This window comes from Mustela putorius, unplaced genomic scaffold (genome assembly GCF_011764305.1).
Source record: "Mustela putorius furo isolate JIRA1106 unplaced genomic scaffold, ASM1176430v1.1 tig00003858_pilon_pilon_pilon, whole genome shotgun sequence".
In the NCBI taxonomy this organism is placed as follows: Eukaryota; Metazoa; Chordata; class Mammalia; order Carnivora; family Mustelidae; genus Mustela; species Mustela putorius.
In genome coordinates this window covers 3,642,066-3,663,102 of record NW_025422010.1, presented here as the reverse complement: position 1 = coordinate 3,663,102, position 21,037 = coordinate 3,642,066, and the positions used below count along the sequence as shown (strand labels likewise).

Below are 21,037 nucleotides of genomic sequence, written 5' to 3'. Positions count from 1 at the left end.
CTTGATCCCAGGACCCTGGGACCATGACCCGAGCTGAAGGCAGAGGCTTTAACCCACTGAGCCACCCAGGCACCCCGATCAGAGGTTTGTTGAGTGTAAACCAACAGCACAGAGAGCAGCATTCTTGGAGGCTCCGGTGGGCTCTGGATGTGTGCATAGGCCTCAGTGTTGTGAGCGGGGACATCTAGGCCAAGCTGCTCTGAGCCCCAGAGACCCCTCACCCTTGGGCGCTCCTTGTCTCAGAGGCTGCACACCCCTCTCCACTTGCCCACACATTGTTTTTCTTGGTGGGATCACTGTTTTCCCTCTGACCTCAAGACGATCTCCACAGCTTTGGCCTGAGGTGGGATGCATGTAAGAGCCCATTTCCTGCCCACCAGCCCCCTCCTACCATGCAGTCAAGCTCCACCCCTTTGGGCAGATAGCCCTCAGCACAGGTGTTTCTGGGGCAGCACCGAGGCCCCCCAGGAAGCTCAGGGTCTTCTGAGCACCTTCGTGAGGCCTGTCGTGATTACAGCTGACTTCCTTCACCGTGATTTTCAGAGTGACTTACCAACCTCAGGTGAGCTGGGTTTGGCTTATGTGGTGCAGGAGTGAATACCTGGGTTTATTTTCATTTCAGTGTTTTGGATAGTTTTGGTATTTTCACTTGCTGGAGAACATGGGAGCTAACTTTCTTTTGAAGAAATTTAATGTTTTAGGGTTGCCTGGCTGGCTCAGTTGGAGAATTTGACTCTTGATCTCAAGATCATGAGTTCAAGTCCTACATGGGGGGTAGAGTTTACTTTAAAAAAAAGTTTTTAAAGTTTAGTGTTTTAGATAGTTATGGTGGGGTCTTTTTCGTGGTAAATAAAACCTAAGGTGAGCAGAGAGGCTGACTTTCTTTCTTTTTTTTTTTTTTTTAAGATTTTATTTATTTGACAGAGATCACAAGTAGACAGAGAGAGAGGAAGGGAAGCAAGCTCCCTGCTGAGCAGAGAGCCCAATGCAAGACTCAATCCCAGGACCCTGATATCATGACCTGAGCCAAAGGCAGCGGCTTAACCCATTGAGCCACCCAGGCACCCGAGAAGCTGGCTTTCTTGAGCTGTGCTGTTGATACTGTATAATCATCAGCCATACATAGGTATTCACTTTTAAATTAGTTAAGATTTAAAAAAACTAAAAATTCAGTTTCTTAAGTTGAAATTCAAGGGTACCTGGGTGGCTCAGTGGGTTAAGCCTCTGCCTTCGGCTCAGATCATGGGATCAAGCCCTGCATCGGGCTCTCTGCTCAGCAGGGAGCCTGCTTCCTCCCCCTCCGCCCCCCCCCCCCGCCGGCCTGCCTCTCTGCCTACTTGTGATCTCTCTGTCAAATAAATAAAAATCTTAAAAAAAAAAAAAGAAAGAAAGAAAGAAATTCAGTTACATGTCAAGGGTCCAGGGTGCCATGAGGAAACCAGTGGTTCCTGTAGTGGACAGCACAGATTATAGAACAAGTCCGTCTGTTGTGGTGGAAAGTTCTCGGGCACTATGCTGTTCTACAGTTTACTGGGTGGAGTGTAGAATTTACTACATGCGCTCCTTTCTGGGTATCCAGAGTCTTCTGTGTGCATCACACTTTTTCAGAGAGCTGAATTCCTGGCTCTCCCATTACCGTACGGCATCTGGAATTCTTCCGTGGCATAGTCATTTAACAGATTGTTGTCATGTGCATTCCGTGGACCAGGCCCTTTTCTAGGACTTGGATAATAAAGTGGTAAGAAGGTTCCCTAGTCTGATGGGCTTCCCATTCTAGTGGGTTTGCTGTGCACACCCCAGAGTTGCCACTACTGTAAGGTGCGGTTCCTCCTGTCAGGCAGCCGCACCTGTAACCCTAGCAGATGGGCCTGCCCTTCCCTGATGGCCCGTGTGCAGGCACCACTGTTGCCACCCAGGAGCTGGGCTGTCCGGGCAGGGTGATTATGGGCTGCCGGCCTCAGGCCCTGTGCCACGCCACCACCGCCACTGAGACAGGGGCAGGGACCTTCCTGATGCCAAGGCATTGCCATTCGGCAGCGTGGTCTCTTGTAACCCTTCCTGCCTCCTGACCCTAAAGAGTTGCCCCAGATGTGCCAATAGCAGTTTCTCACTGACTGGAAGCACTGGCCTCCCTTTTGGTAGTCACTGCATGATGGGAGGCAGAAGTGGCTGGAACGTGCTGGTCAAAAGGCCTTCTGACAGAGCTCACTGGAGGAGCGAGTTTGTGTGGCAGGACGGTGGGTCTGTTAACTGAGGTGGCACGGAGGGCTGGGCGGCGCGGAGCCCGGGCGCAATTCCTCATGACCTACGGCTGCCTGGGGTCCTCCACACGACCCCTTGCTCGGGGCTCCATCCCTTGCTGCCTCAGGCACCGCCGCCCCGTTACCTGCGCACCTGTCACTAGTGAGTGTTCCTGTCCTGGTCCCTTTGATTCTCAGCTCTGTGACCTTGAGCTGCTTGTTTTCCTCTCCTGCAGCCTCTGGCTCGGTATCCATTGGGTATACTGAGGTTGGGTTGTTGGGTGTGGGGGGAGTGATCTTGGCGTCAACACGCGGCGCTGATTTCCATAAGAATATGTCCCTAGCATGGTGAGTATGTGGTACATGCCAGGCCTTGAATTACTTCTGTCTGTGGACTTGTTCGTCCTCACTGCAGTGGGTCACAGGTCACGCATTTAGGAGAACTCCCTGTTGTCACCCGCCTCAGTGGAGGTAAATGTCCGCCACTGGGCCCCCGGCAGTGCTTCAGGCCAGAGAAGCCACCACTCCCTGTAAAAGGGGCCCAGACGCTCCATTAAATCCTTGGCCCAGGCTCCACAACTTCCTTTTTCCCACCCTGGCCTCTTGGTGGGGTCCTGGCTTCAAGGGTCAAACGTGCCCCCCACACCCTGCCTCCCTCCCCAGCACAGGCACACTGTGGTCATTTGGCTGGCCACAGACCTGGGTCCAGAATCGGCATGCAGCTGCTCTCGTGTCTGTGTCTTGCTGATCGCGTCCCTTCTGCGAAGAGCATGCTTATTCTGAAGATGCTTCCTTACAGGTCAGGGCTGCCGCTGCCGTCCTATGAGTACCCCAGCAGAGCCTTCGGCAGCCGGCTGCTCCAGGCCCTGGAGTGAGGTGCTTCAGTGCCTGCAGCACCTGTCTGCCTGATTCCTTCCTTGTGACAACAAACCGGGGTCAGGAGATCAGGCGAACTAGAAGGCCTGTTCTGTCAGCCCTTCAGGAGAGGGGGCTCTCAGACACTCTCTGCCCCCGGCCCTGCAGCATGTCCCATGGCTGTGTCTTCAGACTGGGGGAACACTTCATGACCCCGACGCCCATGACAGAGCAGGATTCTGTGCTGGATGCAGTGCCCTGCGTGAGGGTCCAGAGGTGCAGGGGTGATGTGGGGTCCCTGGCAGTGTGAGCAGGTGGTGCCACGGTGGGGTCCATATTCCTCTTTGCTCTGGGGATGCATCACGTACAGAGTCCAAGAGGTCGGGAATGCTCCAGGGATGTCTGGTGGGCATGGGTTGTCCCAAGATGGCTACAGGGTATGGTGCCACCAGCGTCCCCTGAGGTATCTTCATTGCACTTGCTCCCCAGATGAGGCCTGCTGCCCTGCTGCCCAGCATCCTGGCCCCTCCACTCCCCTGTGCTTCGGCTGTGTCCCCTCTGCTTGAAACTTGCCTTCCCCCACTCCTGCCTTCAGGCAGTTGTGCAGGGTCTCTTCCCAGACACTTGTCCTTGCTCCTTGGGAGAGTAGATGGTGCTGAGATGCCTGAACTCTGCTAGCCGTGTGACCTTGAGCATGTCCCTTCTCTCTTAATTCCCATTTCCCCTGTATGATATGTAGGTGACAGTGAGTGGGTACATTAGTGTCACATGGCATGTGCTAGCCGTTGTGACCGCCAAGCCTGTGCCTCTGGCAGAACATGTGTGGGGAGGGAAGATTCAGAGCTAGGGCAGTGGTGCCCCCTCTGGGGGGCTTCATACATCGCTGGAGGGGCCCAGCTGTCTCGCTCCTCTCTCCCCCAGCATCAGCCAAACGGAACATAAATCTGAAGCCTGGGGGGTCTCTGTCTCCTTAGCCACTTTGGTTGGCCATTTTTTTCGTGACAGAGGCCTTCAGGTTGTGATTCCTCCTCCTGTGTGTGTCTGTGGCATCTCAGGATCTGGGAAGCCTATGAGCCCTGTGCTGACTGGTGAGGGGATCCTGAAGGCCTGGGAAGGGGAATGTGTGTGCTGCCAATAGAATCAGGCGTTTTTCCAGAGGCACTGTCAGATGTAAAGAGATCTGGATTGGATGTCGAAAGCCTAGGGGTTTCCTGTGGTGGCCTGGAGAGTGGCCTGGGGTAGCCTATGGCTAGATGTAAGATACAGGCTCGTAGGAGGAAGCAAAAGCGTTGAGCTTGTGCCCAGGTCCGGGGAAGGCTGCTCTTGCCTGTTTCTTGCAGACTCTAATGCCCAGGGGAGCCATGTGTGCTCCATGGAACCCAGCAGAGGGTGTGGGGAAAGTGCCCTGTTTCCTGTGGTCACAGTGCTGAGGGTGCCTTTTAAGATACAGCTTTAGACATTTAGGTGGGAAGTGAACTGTGCAGTGGCCTTCCCCTTGAGTGGCTTTGTACTGGTCATGGTGCCCTCACATGCCTCATTTCCCTTGAGAGAAGTACCAGCTTTACACTACAGACAGGAGCTGAACACCTTCTAGAAGGGACATCTGCTGGAACAGAAGCTAATAAGGCTGGGGCTCTTCCCTGAGGCAGATGCAGGTAGGTGAGGCAGGAAGAGGGCACATCAAGAGGCAGTTTCAGGGGCACAAGGTGGTGTGTGGCAGCAGGTTGGGGAGAGGGAAAGGGGAGGTGACAGCGGGGCCTTTGTAGGAAACCACTCCAGGGGAGTTCCCAGGCCTCGCAGGCTGAGCCCAGGGTGTGGAGGCCCCAGGCCTGTAGTTCTCCCTCCTTGGCACCATCTGCTTCTTGGCATGGGCTCTTCTGAGATGGCCTGTTCACCTTCCTAGTCCTGGGAGTTTGTTGGTCCTTGGGTGGATTCTGGAGCCTCTTGTCCAGTGCCGGGGGCATGCTGCCTGCCCTGGGACTCCGCGTAGCCCTGCACTGAAGGCAAGCCCTGCCTAGGAGAAGCCTGCTGCACTCAGTTCAATTTAGCTGCCCCAGGCCCTGTTTCTGCCCTCGCTGGCATCACTGTGAATCACCTGGGACCTGTTGCTTCACTTGGTAGAACAACCGGGCCTAGCAGCCGGAGGCCTGGGCTTGCATGTTCCTGCCCCCGCCCCCATGGCAGATGAGTGTGTGGGAGGGAGGCGCAAACCCCCGGCCCCAGATGGCACGAGGGTCTAGAGTGCCCTGAGACAAGCACTGGGCTTGGTCTGCAGAACTGGACAGTCCAAGAGTTGGGGGGGGTTATGGATTAGGCTCCAGGAAGCAGGCTCTGAGGGGGGCTCAGCATGTAGGAGCTTGACTAGGGTGTGGGAGGAGCCCCCTCCGCTGACCCTGGGAAGCCCTGAAACTAGCAGGGAACTTTGGGCTGGTTCTTGCTGGGCCCTTAACGCCACCGTCATCATGTCCTGGGCGAGGCAGGTCCGCTCGCTCTGCCAGTCAAGGCAGGCTGCTCAGCCACCAGACCGAGGGTCCTCAGGCCACACGTGCTGGCAGGGGCTGACACAGGGGCCACTTTGCTCCCATTAAACATGAGAGAGGCTTCCACTGTGCCCTGAGAGCAGGGGGGAGCTCACGGAAGCATGTGGGAAGCTGGTCCCATCTGTCGCAGGGCGGGGTCCTCACTGGCACCTAGAGGAGAGCAACACAGGCCGGGAAGGCCAGACAGCACCATCCAAGGCCATAGGCCTTCTCTGGCTCCCCCACCTGTCAAACAGAAATATGGGGATGTCCTGTTCCAGCGCAGAAGCCTGTGGACCTCATGGTCTCCCTGCCAAGGAGCAGGAGCTGCCCAGCCGGGCCTTTGTGCCAGCCGCTCATCATCATGGACTTGTGTGTGTGGATCCTCGAGGTGGGGCCCTGTGCCCGTGTTGGTATTCATGGCGCAGGGTGTCTGGAAGAAGGGGTATTTGGGTGAGGCTGAGAGGGTGAGGAGGCTTCTGTGTGCAGATGGGGTCTGTGACACGGGGATGGGCGTGGGAGTGAGGGCGCAGCAGGAGTGAGAACGTGTGGCAGGCGAGCAGGCTGAGCCCCCTCCACTTCCAGGTCAGCCAGAACAGCCTCACCATGCTGTCCTCGCCGTCACCGGGCCAGCAGGTGCAGACCCCACAGTCGATGCCCCCTCCTCCCCAGCCATCCCCACAGCCTGGCCAGCCCAGCTCGCAGCCCAACTCCAACGTCAGGTAGGCCTGGCAGGGGGTGGCCCTCCCCACCTGGCTCCCAGGGCGGGCCCCACCTTGTGCCCCAGCTCACAGGTGCATCTGCTTTTGTTTTGCTGCAGCTCTGGCCCTGCCCCTTCCCCTAGTAGCTTCCTGCCGAGCCCCTCACCACAGCCCTCCCAGAGTCCAGTGACGGCCCGCACCCCGCAGAACTTCAGCGTCCCCTCCCCGGGACCTTTAAACACCCCCGGTAAGTCGGGTCAGGGGTGGGTGTGATCCGAGGCCCAGAACCCATTGTGTAACCCACACACAGACCTGCAGATCAAGGGGCCGAGATTCGCCCCTCACCATCTGGAGGCCTCTGCTTATAACAGGGTGGGTGAGCTCTAGATCCCCACCTGGAGGGTTTGCAGAGCCCGGGCTTGTAGGTGGGAGCTACGCTTACCACATCATATCCTCCAGTGAATCCCAGCTCAGTCATGAGCCCAGCTGGCTCTAGCCAGGCTGAGGAGCAGCAGTACCTCGACAAGCTGAAGCAGCTGTCCAAGTACATCGAGCCCCTGCGCCGCATGATCAACAAGATTGACAAGAATGAAGGTGCGGCCGGCGCTGGGGCACAGCATGTTTGGGGATGGCGGGGGGATACTCCAGGCACGTGTCTTAGTGGCCCCTCTCTGTCCCAGACAGAAAAAAGGACCTGAGTAAGATGAAGAGCCTTCTGGACATCCTGACAGACCCCTCTAAGCGGTGAGCTTTGCCTCCAGGCTCCTGGAGGAAGGATGGCGCTCTGCCCACGTCTGGCTGCATGGTTGGCCCAGCCTTGAATGAGCATTTAGTGGTGATGTGGAGTTTATAGAGAAGGGGCCTTAGGGCTCCACTTACGTGTGTCTGCTGGGGCTCCAAGCCCCTGGCCCCCTACCTTTGCGGTGCCCCTGACTTACCAGTGGCCTTTGGCAAGTGACTTCATATCAGTTAGCCCATCTGCAAAAAGAGGCAGCTGTGGCTCACTCAGCTTGGCTGGGAAAAGGAAACAAGGCGACCCCTTGAGAAGCACTTGTAAGGCAGTGGGGCACTAGCTTCTCAGCACACACGACCATGCTGGTCAGTGCCAGGGCTGCTGTGAGCACCAGAGCTTGGTCTGCAGTACAGGACTGTGCATGTAGACTGGCCTTTGGATTTGTCCCTCTCCCTGCCTCAGCTTAGTCTGTGCTCCCTTCTAGAAGGGCTTCTCTTTTCCATTTACTAGACAAAATGCTGGAAACAGCAGAACTAGGCCACTTGGATCTGGACCACCCTCCAAGCCCTCTTGGATTGATCCTCATTGGAATTCTACGGCTGGGGGGCAGGGGACCAGCCTCTGTCCCTCCCCACTGACCCATTACATTTATGCCCTGTTCTGCCAACCAGGATGGGGCCACTCCTGGGGACAAGACAATCTGTCCTTATCCTTTGCGTCTAGGAACAGCTGGTCAATGGCTGGGGCTCCTGTGGAGGCTTGTGCTGGCCAAAGCTGGCTCTGTTCACACCAGAAGAAGCCAGGCGGGCGGGCGGTGGCTAGAATCAGCACCCGCCACCATCGTCAAGCATGGAGGGTCAGCCACATCCCTTCTCCCCACAGGTGCCCCCTGAAAACACTGCAGAAGTGTGAGATTGCCCTGGAGAAGCTCAAGAATGACATGGCAGTGGTGAGTGGGATACCATGGCCTGGTGGTGTTCAGAGGGCCACAGGCATCTCTGAGGAGACTGGGACTCACCCCACAAGTGGGGAGAAGTGTTCAAAGTTAGGAGTGGGTAGAGGGGCATGCCACTCAGCCTGGGGACCTCGCCCAGAAGTCTTCTTCCAGGTCAGGTCGGCCTTGGGTAAGGAGAGCATGTGTGCGAACATGGGAGAGGTCACCCTCCGGCTGTGGTCCTGTGGGTGTTCCCTCCATCCGCCAGGTTCACAGACTTTTGTGTACGCTCATCTCCACTGTCTCATTTCCACTTGTCCCTGCCCAGCATGAGGCCAAGCCCTGGGGGGAGGGGCCTCAGGGGAAAGTCAAAGCCACAGAAGGCAGGCGAGTGCATCTAAGATAACTATTTATCTCTTGGGGGCAGAGGTGATGGGGAAGCTATAAAAGTCTGGCTGTGAGGTTGAGGACCTCAGGGTCTAGAAAGCTTCCCAAGAGTGGGCTGCTGACCCCACTGTCCTGTCCCAGCCCACACCCCCGCCGCCTCCGGTGCCGCCAACCAAACAGCAATACCTGTGCCAGCCGCTCCTTGATGCCGTCCTGGCCAATATCCGCTCACCCGTCTTCAACCATTCCCTGTACCGCACCTTCGTGCCGGCGATGACAGCCATCCACGGCCCACCCATCACGTACGTGTAGCACAGGGCTCAGGCTCGCGCTAGGCAGTGGGCCATGGGCTGTGGGTCGTGGGCCACAGCCTAGCCCCGTGTGGTGACCATAGCTGCCTCTTCCAGAGCCCCGGTTGTGTGCACCCGGAAGCGTAGGTTTGAAGATGATGAGCGGCAGAGCATCCCCAACGTGCTCCAGGGGGAAGTGGCCAGATTAGATCCTAAGTTCTTGGTGAATTTGGATCCTTCTCACTGCAGTAACAATGGCACCGTCCACCTGATATGCAAGTTGGGTGCGTACTGGGGAGGCGGGGCTGGTGCTGTGGGAGACTGAGTCCTAAACTCCAGCCCCAGGGTTCTGCCCCTGCCCCTGGCTCCAGAGTAGGCCCAGCCCAGGCCCACCTGCCCCTGCCCACCTGCCCTGGCCCACCTGCCCCATCGGGACTCGCACTGTGCCTCCTACAGATAGGCACACACACACCGTGCCCCGAGGCCCACCAGCCCTACATCCTTCTGGATCCTCCCACATACCTGGCCTAGGATGTGCCCTGAGGGCTGAGCCTGGAGCCCCCACACTCTCACCTCTTACCCCTGCTGGGAAGGCCCCCTCCCTGCCTTCCAGGTACCAAGCCTGAGGCCCTAGGGAAATGTGAAAGCCTGGGGGTCAGAGTGACCTCCAGACTTTGCAGCAAGCCTTTTGGGATTCGAAGAGCCCTTTTCGGAGCAGGGCTATGAGGCAGGGCAGGTTGAGGCCTTGGGCCGGGTCACAGGCACAGCTGCATGTGTTGCAGATGACAAGGATCTCCCGAGTGTGCCACCACTGGAGCTCAGTGTCCCTGCTGACTACCCTGCCCAGAGCCCACTGTGGATCGACCGGCAGTGGCAGTACGGTGGGTGAGCTGCGAGGACAGCCGTGGTGAGGCCTTGTGGCTGCTCTCTCGGGGCCCTGGTGGGATGGGGTTGGCTCCAGGCAACTGGGTTTCCTCCGGGCTCCCACAGTGGAACCCACTCCTCCCCTTTCTCTGCCCCTTTGTGGACAGGAGTGGGTTGCCCAGAAATCACTTTGAGAGAAAGGGGTCTCTGTCTCTATGGTGTTCCGTCTGCCTGCAGGGCAGCCATGTGTAGTGGTGAGGAGTGAGCAGGCCCATCCACCCCTGGGGGCCTCTGCAAGGCCGATAGGGGAGCACAGAAGGAGCTAGGGTTTGTGGGGACCCATCTGAGTGACATGGCTTCAGACCAAAGGCCCAGAGAGAGCTCTGTTGATGGGGACCAGTACCCCTGCAGCTCAGAGCTAGTGTGGGGGGCTGGGATCCCAAGACTGCCCCTGAGTGGGGGCCCTGGGCTCCAGACCTGTCTACACTGTAGTTCTCCACTGATGCGTGGGCCTGGGAGGGGAGCCCATCAGCTACCCCACTGTGTGAGGGAGATGGCACCCCTGCTCACGTTGGCTTGGTGGAATGCCCCAGACGACAACCTGTGTCTATGGGGTAGCCCATTCACAGAGAGTTGCTGCGTGGCCCAGCATCAGGCCTGGCACCGCTCATGGCCCACTGCTCTTTTGCAGATGCCAACCCCTTCCTGCAGTCGGTGCACCGGTGTATGACCTCGAGGCTGCTGCAGCTCCCCGACAAGCACTCAGTCACGGCCCTGCTCAACACCTGGGCACAGAGCATCCACCAGGCCTGCCTCTCAGCTGCCTAGCCACCCAGCCGCTGGGGACCGCAGGGAGAGTCAGCGGCCTCGTCAGGGCCACAGAGGGCATGCACCTCATGTCGGACATTTCTAGGTGTTGGCTCCCTTAGAGAGCCTGGGCTTAGATTAGCTTTCCTGCTTTTATCTTCTGCCTTGGGGACTTCCCAGACATCCTCCCACACTTGTACATGATGAGGGCAGGTGGCTGTGGGGCTGGCTGCATCAGTGATGGGGTTGGGACGTCCCCCAGGGAGTCAGACATGCCACCAGCCCTGTGTGCTCATCCCTGGGCTGCTGTCCCCTCGGCCTCTCCAAGGCCTGTGTCCTTCCTCAGCACGGGGGAGAACTCAGGGTCTTGTTAGAGCCTCTTGTGTGTGTGCACCAGAAACACATCCTGTTCCTGTAAGGGAACATGGGGAGCATAGGAAACCCTGAAAATGCACACAGAAGTCTCTGGTCACAGTTTTAGGTTCAGACCCTGCCACCGTGAGCATGTGGGGCAAGCCACAGGGAAGCTCCTGGATCCCAGGGTGCTGGCCAAGTCTCAGAGGGAAGGTTGGCCTGCAGGCGGTTGCAGATCCCCTGCGGTCGCCTGGGCCTCATACCTCATGGCATTCTTCCTTCAAGCCATGGGGGTCTGCTCAGCACTGTGGGAGAGCCTGGGGAGCAGGGGCACCTGGGTGGATCCTGTCCCTGGCACCGTGCCCACTCTGGGGTCAGGGCTCAGAGCCATTCCTGAGAGTGAGGAAGGCTCCCTGACAGGGCATCAGCCCGCCAGCCCTCTGGTGTTGAGAGGGTCCCCCTTTTCTATGTGCACTACCATGTCATCTGTGGTTCTTATAATAAATTTATTATTCCTGTGTTTGTCATGAATTTGTCACTGTGTCCCCTCCCCTCTGAAAGTCTGGGTACTACTGTCCAGCGAGGAACATTGTCAGGGCTGAGCCCAGTTCCTTACCTTGGGGATGGCCATGGAGATCCAGATCTTAGTTCCCCCTTTTTTGAGTGTCAGGGCCATAACCTCACCTAGGTTTCTGGCTGAGTTCCTGCTGCCAGAAGCAAGACGAGGTAGAGATGAGTGCTGAGGAAATGGGCCTGGAGCACAACCCTGCCAGGGGCAGGTGGACACAACGCTGACTGCACCCATGAGCCATAGGAAGCTGTGGTTGTGGGGGCCCTTGGGGCCGGAGTATCACCGGGTGAGGCCCCAGAGCCCCAGAGAGGGCCACTCCCGAGGTGCCGTGGCCCTCCGTGTTGGAGGGCAGGCCCGGCAGGATGGCGCATCAGCAGTGTTTGTCAGCCTGGAAGCTGGCCGGGACCATTGGGGAAGAAGGCGTCTCACCCTGTGCGCAGGGCCAGGAACCCGTTCCCTGCACACTTGCCCACCCTGGATGAGCCCAGAGTCCCAGGCACCCCCGGCAGGCCCCTCCTACTGCAGGGAGCAGAGCTAGGGGCACAGAGCAGGGCAGTGATGCCCAAACAGCAGTGAGGGATGAGACGCACAAGTGGAAAAACGAGCTTTATTTCCAGTCTTCGGCGGGGTAGGGTAATACTTCTTTCATAACATGTTTTCGTGTAAACGCAGAATAGCAAAATACTGAGCAAGAAAATAAAGTGTCCCAGTTCTGAGACCAAGTACTTTATCTGCCACGAGTTTCGTTTATCTGGAATTTCAGTTGGCCTAAACGTATGAGAATTGTCTGGAAGTGCTATCTAGAGAGGGTGAGGGTCTCCAGCCGGGGGGGTTGGTCACAGGCCTGGCCGAGAGGTGCTGCGCAGGCGCAGATGGGCGCCGCTGGCCTCAGAGCACCGAGCGGTGCAGCCGCCGGCTCTGCACCACCTGCAGCCTCTTCTGCCGCTCGGCGAAGTTGCTCTTCAGGGTCTGCTTCAGTGCCGGCAGGATGGAGCGCTCCGCCATGGGCATCGGGCTCAGAATCAGGCTGTTCGGGCAGAGGGCGGGCACTGCAGAGCCCCTGGGAGCAGAAGCCCAGCCCAATGCGGCCCCAGGAAAAACACGGAGCCATCTGGGTCCCAATCTCTTCTGCACCCCATACGGGGTTTGGAGGCCACCTCAACCTCCCCCTGCCAGTGCAACTCACCATTTCTTGGGGACGCCCTTGGTGGGGACCTTGGGGAGCTGCATGGCTCCCGGGTGAAGGGCCTCCTGGTCCCTGGTGAGGGAGGAGTCAGCAGTGAGCCCCAGAGGAGAAGACCTTGCTGGGGTAGGGTGGGGCGGGGTGAGGGCTGTGAGGCTCTTACTCACTTGGGAGAGCTGGGCCCAGGCTCCTCAGGGGCAGCCTTGGGTCTCTGATTCTCTTCCAGGAGGGCCTTGAGGTGTTGCAACTGGAAGGCAGGGAGAAGAGGGGCAGTGGGCAGGCTCTGCAGAGGTGGCGGGGGGCAGATCGGGGTCCCGAGCCTCACCTCTTGGGCCTGCAGGAGGTTGGCGTTCCACAGCTGGCGGATGATAACCTCACATTGCTGAATCGTGGTGGGCTTGCGCAGGTATGGAGGCAGGCTCATCGCGGGGGGCTGCTTGCCCTTGTGCTGGTTGCCTGCCGTGGAGCTCGCCACTGCACTGGAGGTCTCCCCTTCTTCCTCTCTGGAACAGTCACTGCAGCAGCCTGGAGCTAGCCTGCCAGGCTTGGTCTAACCACCCCCCACCTCTCTTCTGGGCAGCTCCTGCTCCAGCCTGAGAATGGTGTGGGGAGGAGGGGTGTCCACACAGCCTCCTCAGGGACTGGGTCCCTTCTGCTGACTAGGGTGCTCCCGGCACCAGGTGGGGGGCTCCGGTGCCAGCTGGGACCTGGGTCCATCCCTTTCTCCTCTCTCAAGGTGCCCTGACGTTTCAAGGTGGTTCAAGCTGCGGGGCCACCCTCAGTCCTGACCCCCACACCTGTGAGCCTGGTTGAGAGAATCTAAGGACTGTGCTGAGAAGCGGAAGCCTGCTGGTTGCCCTACCCAGGGGACAATGGGGTCTCTGTTTTTGGATGCCAAGTCCAGGTTCCTGGGGCGCCTGGGTGGCTCAGTGGGTTAAAGCCTCTGCCTTCGGCTCAGGTCATGATCCCCGGGTCCTGAAATCGAGCCCCGCATCAGGCTCTCTGCTCATCGGGGAGCCTGCTTCCTCCTCTCTTCTGTCTGTCTGCCTCTCTGCCTACTTGTGATCTGTCAAATAAATAAAGTCTTTAAAAAAAAAAAAAGGTCCAGGTTCCTTGCTGCTTTCCAGGGCAGGCCCAGAAACTCAAGTGTCAGCCTGGTCTTGCTCTGGCCTGCCAGCTCTGTGCCTCACAGAGCTGAGCACACTTCCCGGGGTGAGCCCAGGAACCTGACTTACTTATTCCCCGACTTGGTGAATAGCAGGGTAATTTAAAGGCCAAATCACTTTGTTCCATTTCTGTGAGAAAACGGTTTTGGAGGCTGCTGTTGGCATCCTTGTGTGGGCTTGAGTCAGCATAGAGACCCTGCAGACCCCCTGGGGAAAGGGGGAAGGCAGTGCCCACTGGATGGGCAAGCCTGGAGCAAGTCTGCGCTCACCGGCAGACTGGCCCATTTGGAGGGGCTGAGCAGCTGGCTGGTGGCAGAGTGTGAGCTTGGTAAATGGAGCGCTGGGCCCACGGGGTCTGGGCGAGCCCTTACTTGGCCGGCCCCTGCATCCCTGGGGCTTTGTCCAGCTTGCTGTTGTGGAACAGGGCAGCAACTGGGGTCTCTTCTTCCAGGTCCATCTTCTGGGGAACATCAGCTTTCGAGTCTTGCCTCTTGGAGAAGCTGAGCTGGGTCCGGGCCTTGCCTTGAGAGTTGACAGCAGCCAAGGCGGTCACTGTGGGCATCGAGAACCGCGCCTGAGTCGCCCAGGATCAGCTGTGTATGCCCATGGAGTTTGCCTCAGTTTCCACCAAGAGATGGTAACAGAGCCCCCATTGGGGGGCTGCTGGGAGATCCAAACCCAAGGGTCTGAGGTTCTGTGAAAAGCTGGCTCCATGTAGTCAGGGAAGGCCAGGGCTGGGGGTGGCCCCACAGCTGTTCCCCGACTCTGAGGCAATGCCCCATTCTGGGCAAAATAACACTGAGTGGGAGGTCTGGGACCCAGCCTGCGCCAGTGTCCTTTCCAAGGACAATGCCTACTGCCTGCCTGGGGCCCGCAGAGGAGGGGCAAGGGCTGCTCCTTTGCAAGGACGCCTGGCCTGAGGAAGGCAGAGTGGGAAGAAGAAGCTATCAGCCCCTAACTCTGCAAATGACACCACAAGCCCAGAACTCCAGGCGCAGCCGCCTCTCCCCACCCCCCGCCTCTGCTTCCTGCCTGCTTGGTGGGGGGTCCTAATGAGCAGGGCTTCTGCCAGGCCACCTGTGTGCCACCCCTCCCTGGGAGACCACTTAGTGAGGCACAGAGGCTCCTCTTTCCGTATGTCAGGGGGCATCTGCCGTAGGGCCTTGTGCCCCATGTTGGTGTTCACTCCCTTTGTAGCCAAGCCCATGGGGCTTTCAATGCCCCACATTGGCCATTGGGCCCAGGGTCCCCATGAGGCATGTGTCCCTCCCCGACCCTGAGCTCACAGAGGGTGCTGGCGTGCTCACCTGACGTCGAATTTGAGACGGACTTGATGGAATGAAAGCTGGAACTGGAAATGCTGCCTGTGGGAGAAGGCACAGGGTCAGTTGGAGATGGCAGGAATGCCACTTCCATCCTAGTGTCCCCAGATGCTTCCGTCCCCGCTCCTCTCCATGGGTGAGGGGCCTGCGGCCTGTGCCCGCCTGTGTGCTCACACAGGGCCCTCCCCAACTCTGGTGAGGCAGAGCCAAGGCCGGGGGAAAGGCGATTTCTTGAAGGGCCATCCAGAAAGCAGTGGGCTTAGGCCCAAAGAAGCCCTGAAGGAGGATGACCTCTTCTGAGGTCCCACTGGGTACCCCTGGCATCTCCACACTGGGACCACCAACAGGCCCTGCCACTTGCTGAGGACAGCTCACTGGAGCTGCTCCTCCCTGTCGGGGAAGGGCCCACCACCACACCATTCTCTGTGTCCCCTAGAAAAGGAGCCCTGGACACCTCCCAAGACTGGGGCTCCAGGCTAGCACCACCCAGACCAGGCCCCAAAGGTAAGTGGGGAGAGCAGGCTGGGCTGGGGAACACGCAAAGTGAATGGGCTACTATCAGGATGAGGAAGGGCATTGGGTAAGTGGCTGTGGGTCTCTCCATCTCCACTGCCTTCACCCAGCCCTCTTGGTCACTGTGGAGATGGGCAGGGAGGCTCTCTGAAAGGACTGTGCCTTCCTAGTACAGAGCCTTCTGTGCTAGGAAGTGACGAGCCAGAGGCCCAGGGCTGGGGCTGCCCAGTGCTTGCCAGCCTTGCAGAGGGAGCCTGGGGCCTACCATAGCCAGAATCCAAGTCAGAATCCATCAGAGCAGCAACGCTAGGGAGGGCAGCTGCTCTGCCTGTTTCCCTGCTGCCCAGACCTTAGGCCTTGGGATCCCCGAGAGCCCCACCTCTGTGCTTCAGTGCACAGTCGCCCAAACCATGGCTGGGGGCAGTGGTGTCTCTCCAGGTCCCCCAGAACCCCTCCTCACTGGGATAGGCCAGTGCAGCTAGCTGGGTGAACACAAGCAACCCAGGGGCTGTTCCAGACATCAGTAACTTCCCATCAGCCACCCGAGGGCCTCATTCTTACCTTTCTTTGGCTTCTGACTCATTATTAGCTTGTAATGGAGATCTGAAAGCAAACACATGCTTCCGTCATTTCTGAAGCTGCTGCCAGTTTGAGAGAAGAGGTCTGCCTTGTCCCGGGTGCTCCCCTCCTGCTGAACCCCTGAGAGACTTCACACATGACCTTGACTCAAAACTCCTCATGTCAAGGGGAGGTGGAGTCCTGACATAATGGGGACCCCTTGATCTCATACTTAGCACTTCAAGTGGACAGCAGGAGAAGGGTGGGGAGAAACTGAGGTAGGACTAGGTGCTTGGGGGGAAGAGCTCCAGCTAAAACATAAGGGAGAAGAGAGAGGGAAGCAGAGTAAAAGACAGGTTCCGCTTCAGGCCTGGCCCATGGGGGTGAGGAGCCACAAGCAGGGCCAAGTTAGGAAGGCCTTGCCCTGAGGACACTCCGGTAGGCGGGAGAGCTGGATGGTGCTGGGCATATAGGCCCTTGATTTGGGCGCATTTAGGTTGTTAAAATCATTGAGCTGTATGCTCGCACTTTTTACTTCCACAAAAAGTTTTAAACAGTTGGGCCTGATTCCTAGAGACGAGACTGCCACCGGGCTTACTGTGGGAAATGCCACGGACAGGCTGCCCTGCCAGATGGCTAGATGGCCCCGACGCACCCCGACCCCCAAGACCACCCTGGTTTGGGGCCGATGGCGGGGGAAGGGAGTCCAAGCCCCGCATGGCAGGACCCGGGGTTTGACTTGCTGCCCTGTGTCTGTCCTCCTTAAAACCCTACGTGTTCTAGAGTCCACGCGTGTTTCCGTGCTGGAGGCACCCGCGGGCAGCAGGTCTGAGTCCCCCTCGGGCCCCAGCGGCGGTGGGCGCCCCAGCCGCGGCCCCGCCGCACGGACTCACCCTTGTTCTCCCGCTTGAGGTACTCGATCTCCTCGTGGAGCTTGACCAGCGTCTCAGAGTGCTGCTGCTGCAGGAACTGCAGGCTCTTCTCCAGGTCCAGGACCCGCTTCTGCGCCTCGCTGTGCCCAGCCTGCGCGCCGTGCTGTCCGGAGTGCTGGACGACCGCGGGCTGGCGGGGGCGCGGGCGCGACGCGCCCCGAGAGCCCGGGATCCCCGGGCTGGGGGGCCGCTGCCCGGCCGCCGCCACCCCCGCGCTCATGTAGCCGCTGCTGCACGCCCACTCGGTTGCTGGGCTGCCACAGCTTGGCGCCGCGTCGCCATGGAAACGGGCGTGAGCGAGGGGCGGGGCGTGCGAGGGGCGGAGCTGTTTGTGGGGGCGGGGCTCACGTCAACTTCCGCCTCAGCCCTAATAATCTGACTTAAAAGGTATCCGCCTTGAGGGTAGGTCTTAATTTTGTAGCTTGTTTTAGTAGTTCACTTTCTGAATGGATGCTACGGATTACAGATTGAGTTTCTACTTCCAGTAATTACAAAACGCTCTGCTTTATGAAATGTGGACAAAATATATGAAACCACTGCCTGAAAGCACTGGAGAAGAACAACAAGCAGACAGAAACTAGACGGAGGCAGCAGCTCTTGAAAGAAAAGCTGCTTTGGGGGCGCCTGGGTGGCTCAGTCATTAGGCGTCTGCCTTCGGCTTGGGTCATGGCCCGGGTGTCCAGGACGCGCTTCTGCGCCTCGCTGTGCCCAGCCTGCGCGCCCAGCCTGATCCCGGGATCAGCCCTGCATCCGGCTCCCTGCTCAACGGGAAACCTGCTTCTCCCTCTCCTACTCCCTTTGCTTGTGTTATCTCTCTCGCTTGTCTCTCTCTGTCAAATAAATGAATAAAATCTTGAAGAAGAAGAAGAGCTGCTTTTCCCTGAGGGTTCTCTCTCCCAGACCTCAAACAGGAAGCCACAGGTCCAGTGGCTGAAGAGGCAGAAGATGGGGACACCACCGCTGCTGGAAACCCAGGGGGCAACGCTGGGAAGTTTGGAGCCTCTGTGGGTGAGGAGCTGGAAGCTGTAAACTTCAGATATGTGGCTGGCCTCAACTGCCCACCTGTGGGCAACAATTCCAGGGACTCCAGGGAAAGACAAAGAGCTGGAAGGCCAAAAGCTGAGGAGAGATTCACTTGCTATCAGTTCCATGGACGAGTTTGAAGTCTGACAGAGGAGCTTGGTAAAGGCCTCAGTTTTCCTTCTAAACCCCCAAAGGGCCACACCTTGGGAATGAAAACTACGCTCCAAAGATGAGATCTGCCCTAGAACTAAGGGCAAAATCAAAATAGATCTGCCCTCGTGAAACTTAAAGCCCAGCCTCCACAAGTTTGGGGTGATGTTCCGTAATTCAACCACCTGAAGAACAAAACTCAACATTCTTCAGAGAATTACAACAGAACCCAGAATCTCTGCGCCATATCATCCATAATGCCTGTATAAATAATAAATACTGAACATGCCAAGAAACAGACAAATGTGACTGAGTCAAGAGAAAAAATTCAAAAAAATTCAGATGCAGTCAACAGAAATAGATCTGCACATAATTCTAGATAATAAATTTATAAGAAAGTACTTTATACTAAATATTATTAAAATCTACAGAAAAAAAAGATGGCTGTAGTGATTGATCATGGAAAGATTTTAAACAATTGATACAGTAAGTATGGGGGGAAGGGTGCCTGGGTGTCTGAGTTGGTTAAGCCACTGCCTTCAGCTCAAGTCATGATCCCAGAGTCCCAGGCTCCAGTCCCACATTGGGCTCCTGGCTCTGCAGGAAGTCTGCTTCTCCCTCTGACCTTCTGCCCTCTCATGCTCTCTCTCACTGTCTCTCTCTCAGATAAATAAATCTTTTTAAAAATAAAAATAAAAAGTAAGTATTGTGGGGGTGTGGGGGGGGCAGTCCGGATACAAATGTATCTGGACTTCTAGTTTCCTGGCCTGGCACTGGAAATCAGCCAGCTGAAAAACAACAAGTCTTCTTAGATACTTCAGAGAACTAAGATCATAGGACAAGTTTTGCCCCAAAATTGGAGAGGCAGGCAGGCAGAAACAGAATTTCAGCTTTCTGGAGCAGAACCCTCCATAGGAACCACTACTAGAGAAGGAAGATCCAAACTGTAATTGATGTATTGCTGGTGTGGCTCGGTGTGGAGAAGTTTGAAAATTTAAAAAAATACAAGGTGGGGGGTCCAATCTTAAGGGATGCTCCCACCTTTGTGAGTTTAACCTTCACAAGAATGCCCTCAAAAGAAAGTAGGATGGCCCTTAATGCCAAACCGGACCTGGAGAGAATGAGATACCTCTCTAGCCCCCATCTAGCCTTCCCTTTCTCCACACCTTTCCACCACATCAGTGAAGCTCCTGGATAAGAATGGGATACGAGTGAAAGAATTGCCCACCTCAGACCTAATTTAAAAAGAAGTTTCTAGGAAAACCCAAAGATACCAAGACAGATTGGAGGCACCTGAGGAATATTTTGCCTCTGACACTTATGGCTATGGCAAACAATGAATATGGACTAAACCCTAGCAAGGTAAATACGAAATTTCACACTAAAGGTCTCTTTACCTCAGTTTCCTCCACATGATGCATCATGCCCAACTTTCAACCAAAAAATTACAAGGCATTAATTAAAGACAAAAAACACAGTTTGAAGAGACAACAAGCATCAGAGCTAGACTTGGCTCTGGCAGAGATGTTGGAATTCTCAGATTGGGAATTTTAAAAGCTATAATGAATGTGCTAATGGCTTTGATGGACAAAGTGGCCAACATGTAAGAACAGATAGGTGACATAAGCAGAGAGATGGAAACTCTCAGAAGGGAACGGAAATGTGAGAAATCAAAAACACTATGACAGAAGTGAAGAATACCTTTGATGGGCTCAGCAGTAGACCTGGATGTGGCAGAGGAAAGAATCAATTAACTTGAAGACTTGTCAAGAGAAACTTCTAAAACTGAAGTGTAAATAGAAGGATGAATGAAGAGAAGAGAACAGAACATCACAAATTTTGTGACTATTATGAAAGGTGTTGCATAGGCATACTGGGAATACCAAAAGGTGAAGAGAGAAAGGTACAAAAGAAATACTTAAAACTATAATGACTGATAATTTTAAAAAATTAATGAAAGAAAATCACAGATCTGGTGGTTTCGGGGAACACTAGGCAGAATAAACACATAAAACATCTAAACTCCTAGGCATATCATATTCCAACTAAAGAAAGATGGAGAAAATCTTGAAAGAAACTGGAGGAGAAATCAAACACCCAAACAAACAAACCCTTACCTATAAAGAAGCAAAGACAGAATTACATTGGACTTCTCCTCAGAAACCATGCAAACAGTGAGAGAGCAAAAGAAGATAGTTCATGTGGAAAGAAAAATGCCACAAACCTAGAGTACTGTATCTAGCTACACGTACCTTCAAAAGTGAAGGAGAAATAGTAAAGACTTTCTCAGACAAACAAAAATTGAGGAACTTCATTGCCAGTAGCTTTGCTTTGCAAGAAATGTTAGAAGAAATTCTTCACAAAGGAGAAAAATGACATAGGTCAGAAACTCTGATCTAAATAAAGAAAAGAAGAGCTTTAAAGAAGGAATAAGTAAGGTAAAAAAATTTTTTGTTTTCATATTCTTTTTTTTTAAGATTTTATTTATTTCTCAGAGAGAGAGCGAGCGAGCGCACAGGCAGACAGAGTGGCAGAGGGAGAAGCAGGCTCCCTGCTGAGAAAGGAGGCGGATGTGGGGCTCCATCCCAGGACCCTGGGATCACGACCTGAGCCAAAGGCAGCCACTCAACCAACTGAGCCACCCAGGTGCCCCTAGTTTTTACTTTACTAAGTTGGCTCCACACCTGAGGTGGGGCTCAAAGTCACAACCCCAAGTTCAAGAGTCACATGTTCCACCAACTGAGCCAGCCAGGTGCCCCTTCTTTTTCATATTCTTAATTAATCTAACAGATAACCCAGGTTGTTTAATCATAGCAGCCATGCATTTGGTAATTATAGCTTATTAATAAGTGAAATGAATGACAGCAATGTTATCAGAGATGAGAGAGTGAAATTGGAAATGTTCTAAAGTTTTGCACTACCATGAAGTGGTAGG

At 55.8% G+C, this 21,037-nt stretch overlaps 2 protein-coding genes across 12 annotated transcripts in view; one reads left to right on the top strand and one right to left on the bottom strand.

Annotated features, from left to right (window-relative positions):
* The window catches only part of MED15 (mediator complex subunit 15), a 67,392-nt gene extending 56,181 nt beyond the window's left edge, over positions 1-11,211 (top strand). For 7 of the 9 annotated variants that reach the window (XM_045065286.1, XM_004742575.3, XM_045065289.1 and 4 more), the window contains 9 exons: positions 6,200-6,336; positions 6,435-6,562; positions 6,775-6,909; positions 6,996-7,059; positions 7,931-7,997; positions 8,511-8,671; positions 8,777-8,943; positions 9,442-9,540; positions 10,215-11,211. In XM_045065286.1, coding sequence (XP_044921221.1) covers positions 6,200-6,336; positions 6,435-6,562; positions 6,775-6,909; positions 6,996-7,059; positions 7,931-7,997; positions 8,511-8,671; positions 8,777-8,943; positions 9,442-9,540; positions 10,215-10,351 — 1,095 coding nt within the window. In that variant the 3' untranslated portion in view covers positions 10,352-11,211. Of the gene's footprint in view, positions 1-6,199; positions 6,337-6,434; positions 6,563-6,774; positions 6,910-6,995; positions 7,060-7,930; positions 7,998-8,510; positions 8,672-8,776; positions 8,944-9,441; positions 9,567-10,214 lie in introns of all 9 variants that reach the window. The other 2 variants (XM_045065288.1, XM_045065285.1) reach the window with 2 other exon arrangements.
* Positions 11,212-11,848: 637 nt separating this feature from the next.
* CCDC74B (coiled-coil domain containing 74B) lies at positions 11,849-17,200 on the bottom strand. Of its 3 annotated transcripts, none has more exons than XM_013051328.2 (8): positions 16,891-17,200; positions 16,001-16,042; positions 14,912-14,968; positions 13,976-14,156; positions 12,764-12,953; positions 12,606-12,685; positions 12,442-12,513; positions 11,849-12,315 (listed from the first exon to the last, which is right to left on the bottom strand). In XM_013051328.2, exons 1-8 carry the CDS (start codon positions 17,147-17,149, stop codon positions 12,144-12,146), a joined length of 1,053 nt encoding a protein of 350 aa, XP_012906782.1. In that variant the 5' UTR covers positions 17,150-17,200; the 3' UTR covers positions 11,849-12,143. The 3 variants fall into 3 exon arrangements, with proteins under 3 accessions (XP_012906782.1, XP_012906784.1, XP_012906783.1); XM_013051330.2 differs by having other exon boundaries at positions 11,849-12,282; positions 16,891-17,196; XM_013051329.2 differs by having other exon boundaries at positions 12,764-12,941; positions 16,891-17,196.
* Positions 17,201-21,037: the final 3,837 nt, after the last annotated feature.